Source organism: Ahaetulla prasina, chromosome 6 (assembly GCF_028640845.1).
Source record: "Ahaetulla prasina isolate Xishuangbanna chromosome 6, ASM2864084v1, whole genome shotgun sequence".
NCBI lineage: Eukaryota > Metazoa > Chordata > Lepidosauria > Squamata > Colubridae > Ahaetulla > Ahaetulla prasina.
The window spans coordinates 111963469-111970410 of record NC_080544.1 but is presented as its reverse complement, the minus strand read 5'-3'; the positions used below and the strand labels follow the sequence as shown (position 1 = coordinate 111970410).

Genomic DNA, 6942 nt, shown 5'->3' with positions numbered 1-6942 from the left:
AATGATATTTGGTATTGTGTTGGTTTTCCTTATTCTCCTTTGTATGATATTCTGATTATTCTTGTCCCTTCTTTATTGCGTATGTAAGATTGATAAACTTAGCTACTTCAGATCACCTGCTTGCCATATGGCTGTTGTATGTGTTTAAAATTTTGAGTAAAATGCTCTCCATCATCCCTCTGTAGTAAGTGGCCGGGAAAGAAGGAGAAAGATGTGCTCTCCTTCTGACTTTACATTACCCCAAGAACAGGACATGACCTTTACGACGTACAAGATTTACTCACCACCATTAGAATAGCAAAAGACACAAAAGCTCGCTACATTGCACAATCTCCCTGGAGCATCTCAAACACCACGATCTCAGAAGCCTATAAAGATCCATCCATCCATTCATCCATTTTGTCAGCTGTTCCTTCCAGCTCTTAAGCACGTAGCGCTTACGAGCCGCATCCTGCATAACAGGAAGTAAAATTGTACATTTTGTACAAGTAAGTTTTTCTTTTTCACTGACATGCGATCGAATCTCTCCTCTTTCTAGTTCGGAGCAGAGCCCCTCTCCTATACTCGCTTCAGTTTGGCCCGACAGCCGGATGGAGACAGCAGCCGGGTGGAAATGAAACTCTCGGCCGAGGAAGAGGAAGGAGGGGAAAACGGCATGATCGACCATCTGCCCCCCCGGAAAGTCAAAGCCAGGAGCCATCGGAACCTCTGCTGTGTGTGTGGCGGGGCGGCCCTGCTTTTCCTAATAGGTAAGAGGAGCACAGGTATGATGGGCTGCTGGAAACCCTTAACGTGGTTAACGTGGTCCCCTCTGGCGACCTTCTGGCGAGCAAAGACAATGGGGAAGCCTGCTTTACTTAGCCGTGTTACTAACTTACCAACTGCAGCGATTCACTTAATAACCGTGGCAAGCCTTGTAAGATGGGGCAAAACTCACTTAAGCACCGTCTCACTTAGCAACAGAAATGTTGGGGGTCAGTTGTGGTCGTATAATCGAGGACTGCCTGTACTGCCAGGCCAACTTTTTAAAATAATCATGGGGTTGTCAATAGAATTGTGTCGTTAGTTAGGTGGGTTATTGTTATAGACTGGCATTTTACTCTTTTTATATTAAAAAAAGAAGCTGAGAGTATAATTCTGTTAAGTAACTGAACTGCATTGAAATAAGTTGGAAGCCACTGTTTTTTATTTCTTTTTTTCCTCACATCCCTTTTTCTCATGTTTTCCGTTGCCTTTATTCTCATTTGTATTTTATATTACAACAAAAAATTAAGTATATCTTTTCAACAACGTCTATGGAGATTCTCGGTCATCCAGGTCGTGGTTGTCTCAAAGGTGTTTTATTTTCCAAAAGGCAACTGGATTTCCTTGGGATTTTTTTTTTCCCCTTGAAAATGTTTCCCTTCTCACCCAAGAAGCTTCTTCACTTCTAACTTCACAAGAAGCTTCTCGGATGAGAAGCAAAAGGGTTTCAAGACAAAAGGGTTTCCGGCGACTTCCGGTATCCGGCAGCGGACATCTGGAGGTGCCTCTCCTGCCTCCAGTGTCCGAATCCGGCCGCCTCCGAGGCCCTTAGGGGCCAGGTGTTCGAAAAGGACACCTGCCGCAGACGGCTCGCCAGGGTCTCCCAGCCGACATACAGGACTGGGGGACCCGATGCTGGCGCGTCCTAGGCTCGGAGGGTTCGGAGGCCTCAGGCGCGGCCATTATTTTGGTGTCGCCTGGGCCGCTGTGCCCTGACACGGGGCTTTGGATTTATAATTGCAGCAGCCTGGTGGCGAACAGGGAGCGGAGAAGAATTGAGGAAGGAGAAGGGAAGGAGATATCGGCAAATGTGGTGGAGTGCTCCGGTGCGGGGGTTTCTCTCCCCTGCGACTGGAAGGAAACGAATCACTGAGAGGAGAACTTAAAATAACAAGATTACGGTTTGTGGAGCTCTGGAGAAGAGGTGATGGAGAAATTTAGGAGGGAGGTTTGAGGCCCCCCTCCTCTGAGGAACAATGGTGGCGTCCAGCTTCCGCCTTCACTATGAGAATCTTGATGACATCACTTCCCTTGACTTCCTGGTTGACTAACTGTACTCTGGACTCGTTGCTCCTGTGAGTGCCCCTGGTGGATCCGGAGGAAATTACAAGGATACTGTGCTTGCCTGAGGATTTTAAAATTTTTTAAATGGCAAAGGTCAGAGACCAACTGCTGGAGAAATGGAAGAATTTTGGAAAAGTTATCTAATATGGACAAGAAACTGGATGAAATAAGAGCAGAAATTGTGACTATCCAAAAGGATTTTAAAGGACACTCAACAAGTCTCAGCAGAAAACAAGCAGAAAGTGGAAGGTCTGGAGGAGAGATGCGGGCAGTGCAGAAAAGAGAGGAGGCGACAGGCAATGCTGTGCTTGGACTACAGATGGATAAAATGTCTTATTTCCTTAGGTTTCAAAATCTGGAAGAAGTGGACCAAGAAGACTTGAGAGATGTTGTGACTAAACTGTGGGGAGAATTTCTTGGGAGAGGTGTTGACTTTATGAATTGGGATGTGGATCGAGCTTATAGAGTTAATTCAAAATATGCACGCATGCAGTTCCTAGAGGTTCATGTCAAATTTGTGAGAAGAGGCGAGATGAAATTCTTAGAAAACATAGGAGTGGGGCACTGACTTATAGGGGCAGGAGATAGCCATTCTGAGGCAGATTCCCAGACAGGTACGTGAAATGAGAAAGAAATATTACTTTTGTCAAGCAAATTGTACCAGAAGGAGTAGGCTTCAGATGGCTGATGCCAGAGGATTGATGATTTTCCGGGAGGGCATTACGAAAAAATTAGTACAATTGCGGAGGCTGCGGCCTCGTGGAGGAACACAAAGCCCTCCTGGAATTAGATGACCCAGGAGTTGAAGAAGGGGAGGTTATAGACCATGGGGAGGAGGCGGCTGCCGCTGTTGCGGCCCTGGAGTTGGGTCAGGCTGAACCCAGAGTTCTGAGATTCAAAACTAGGAAGTGACAATGATATTTGGTATTGTGTTGGTTTTCCTTATTCTCCTTTGTATGATATTCTGATTATTCTTGACCCTTCTTTATTGCGTATGTAAGATTGATAAACTTAGCTACTTCGTATCACCTGCTTGCCATATGGCTGTTGTATGTGTTTAAAATTTTGAGTAAAATTCTTATCTTGTATAAGAAAAATGAAAATTTACCATACCTGATATGTATTTGTATAAACCTTTTTTGACCAATAAAAACTTTTTGGATAAAAAAAAAAAAAAAAAAAAAAAAGGGTTTCCAAGACTGAGCAAGTCCGGTTGTCTTGGGATATTTTCAGCACTTGCAGCTGTGTGTGAATTGTGCTGTTCTTTTGCGATGTTACATCTTCACCTAGTAAATCCTGACGTATTCCATCTGCTCACCTCTTGCAGGATTTTTGTTTGGCTACATAAGTTTCCGTGCCCGGATGCCACCAGCGGCAAAGTGTAACAATGGTGCAGTGTCATCGAATGACGGGGCCTTGTATACAGCTGGATACTTTGAAACCAACAACCCGCCATCCGAGCCAGTGCTCTATTGGGGAGACCTGAAGAAATCATTGGGCAGTCGGCTAACCACGGCCAGCTTCGAAGAGACGATCCGGTAAGGATTTCCCGATAGTCCCTTCCGCTGTAGAAGAAGGTTTTAGCACGTGGCCAGCTGTGGGTCTGGCTATGTTACGTGCAGAATAACAGAGTTGGAAGGGACCTTGAAGGTCTTCTAGTCCAACCTTATACTTTTTCAGACAAATGTTTGTCCAATCTCTTCTTAAAAATATCCAGTGATGGGGCAGCTACAACTTCTGAAGTTCAGTGATTAATTGTCCTCGCTCTCAGGAAATTTCTCCTTAGTTTTAGGTTGCTTCTCTCCTTGAGTAATTTCCATCCGTTGCTTCTTGCTCTGTTCCTGCCCTCAGGTGCTGTGGAGAATAGCTTGACTCCCTCTTCTTTGTGGCAACCCCTGAGATATTGGAAGACCTCTATTATGTCACCTGTAGTCCTTCTTTCCATTAAACTAGAGAAACCCAATTCCCGCAATTGTTCTTCATATATTTTAGCTTCTAGTTCTCTAATCATCTTTGTTGCTCTTCTCTGCAGTCTTTCTAGGATCTCAGCATATATTTTTTTATATCATGGTGACCAAAATTGGATGTAATATTCCATGTGGGGTCTTACTAAGTCTTTAGCAACAGCAATAGCCCTTAGACTTATATACCGCTTCACAGTCCTTTTACAGTCCTCTCTGAGCGTTTTACAGGGTCAGCCTTTCGCCCCCAACAATCTGGGTCCTCATTTTAACGACCTCGGTAGGGTGGAAGGCTGAGTCAACCTTGAGCCGGTCAGGATCGAACTGCTGGCAGCTGGCAGCCGGTAGAAGTCTCCTGCAGTACTGCATTGTAATCACGGCGCCATCACTTTATAAAAGGGCATTAACAGTTTGGGCGAAGACAATGGTCTGATAGAACTCCTGACTTTTGATTCCTTTGCTTCCCTTACAGGAAAGTGTCCTCTGAGAATCACGAAGCCGGCAGTATACGGGACGAGTTTCTGGCCAATGACATCCACAAACAGTTTGAGTCTTACAACTTGGACAAAGTCTGGGATGATGAGCATTATGTCCGCCTCACAGCCAGGTAGGAAGTTTGGTTCAAGATTTCCTCAGGGGTGTACCAGAAGGGAGTGGGCTTCAGATGGCTGATGCCAGAGGGATTGATGATTTTCCGGGAGGGCATTACGAAAAAAATCAGTACAATTGCGGAGGCTACGGCCTATGTGGAGGAACACAAAGCCTTCCTGGAATCAGATGACCCAGGAATTGAAGAAGGGGAGGTTATAGATCATGGGGCTGAAGCGGCTGCCGCTGTTGCGGCCCTGGAGTTGGGTCAGGCTGAACCCAGAGTTCTGAGATCCAAAACTAGGAAGTGATAAAGATATTTGGGATTGTGTTGGTTTTCCTTATTCTCTTTTGTACGATATTCTGTTTATTCTTGACTCTTCTTTATTACGTATTTAAAATTTGCAAACTTAGCTACTTCGTGTCACCTGCTTGCCTTATGGCTGTTGTATGTGTTAAAAAATTTGAGTAAAATTCTTATTTTAGATAAGAAAAATGAAAATTTACCATACCTGATATGTATTTGTATAAACCTTTTTTGACTAATAAAAACTTTTTGAACAAAAAAAAAAAAAGATTTCCTCAGGGGAGTGGGTGGGTGGAGGTGTCGTCTTTTCAGCCGGCTCCATTCGCACTCGGAAAGGTTGCCATTTGGGTTCCTGATCTAATGATCAAGTCTCGTGGAAAAGTTCACTTAGAAAAGAAAGCCAGTTTGGCCTAGTGGTTAAGGCACCAGGCTAGAAAGCAAAGAATGGTTAGTTCAGGTCCCAGGTAGACCTGAAAGCCTGCTAGGTCAGGGGTCTGCAAACTTGGCTCTTTTAAGACTAGTGGACTTCAACTCCTAGAGTTCCTCTGGGAGTTGAAGTCCACAAGTCTTAAAAGAGCCAAGTTTGCAGACCCCTGCGTTAGGTGACTTTGGGCCAATCACCAGGAGGCGGGGAGTTCTAGTCCCACTTTAGGCATGAAAGCCAGCTGGGTGACTTTGGACCAATCACCAGGAGACGGTGTTCTGCCCCCCACTCCTCACCCATACAACAAGGTTGATGTAGAAAGCTTTATTCAGTCTGTTCCCCAAACAGATCTACGTCAGGTTTTCAGCTAAACCCCAGCTGTGTGATGATCACGTAATGACCCATGTGGTCCTTCCTTAAGGACGGCAATGCGGCATTGCAGTTGATGACCAATTGCTGTAATCGCCGGCTGCTTATGGTCTTGGTTTTTGTTCGTTGGCTTTACGTAGCTTTTCAATTTAATTTCTGTCTGCCACCCAGAGTTATGTATTTTAGATAGGCAGCCCTGTCAATTGAAATAGATACTTTAAAATGCCGCTTTGAAGCATGCAGTAATGGCCACAAGGGCCTCTGGTGGCTCAGACTGCTAATGCAGTCTGTTATTAACAGCAGCTGCCTGCAATTACTGCAGGTTCGAGTCCCACCAGGCCCAAGGTTGACTCAGCCTTCCATCCTTTATAAAGTAGGTAAAATGAGGACCCAGATTGTTGGGGGCAATAAAAGTTGACTTTGTATATAATATACAAATGGATGAAGACTATTGCTTGACATAGTGTAAGCCGCCCTGAGTCTTCGGAGAAGGGCAGGATATAAATGCAAATTTAAAAAAATGCTGTTTTTTAGGTCTTCAAATGTAATTTCTTTGGAAGATAATAAAAACACACTTGTGGAGGAACCCACTGCGTTCGTAGCCTACAGTGAAAACGGCGAGGTTTCGGTAAGTCTCTCCGAGAGCTCAGTAACAGCTTTATTCTTCCCAACTTGACACCATCAAAGATGATTTAGGACAAGTTTCCCACAATGGTGTTTCCTCTTTCTGGCAAAATAGTGCTTCAGTAAATACACCTGGATGGGGTTAGAAGCAAGTATTTAATAATAATAATAATATTTTAATTTGTATACCGCCCTTCTCCCAAAGGACTCAGGGCGGTGCACAGCCAAAATAAAATACAAAAAGAACAGTACATATAATATTAAGAACAACCCCTTAAAAAACTTACTCAATTGGCCAATAATTTAAAATACAATAACACCCTATAAAATTTACAAAAGTTTAAAAACCCCTAAAAACAAATTAAAAATTTTAAAATCAATTAAATCAATATAAAATCATTTATATACTACAAAATAGTATATTGTGTGTGTGTTAATATAATAGTAATGCACATATGCACAAAATACTATTTTATAGCATTTTTTATTTTTTGTCAAACCACATAGGGCTAGGGCTATTACCTTCTGTCCTTCTCATCTTTCCTATTAACCTATTTCCTTAGCTTCTTATGACTATTTTA

At 43.5% G+C, this 6942-nt stretch overlaps 1 protein-coding gene across 1 annotated transcript in view; it reads left to right on the top strand.

The window, feature by feature from the left end:
• The first annotated feature begins 536 nt into the window (after positions 1-536).
• TFRC (transferrin receptor) overlaps positions 537-6942 on the top strand; it is a 29418-nt gene continuing 23012 nt past the window's right edge. The window contains exons 1-4 of the mRNA XM_058187890.1: positions 537-749; positions 3416-3626; positions 4522-4656; positions 6272-6365. Of these exons, the coding sequence (XP_058043873.1) occupies positions 614-749; positions 3416-3626; positions 4522-4656; positions 6272-6365 (576 nt within the window). The 5' untranslated portion in view covers positions 537-613. The remainder of the gene's footprint in view (positions 750-3415; positions 3627-4521; positions 4657-6271; positions 6366-6942) is intronic.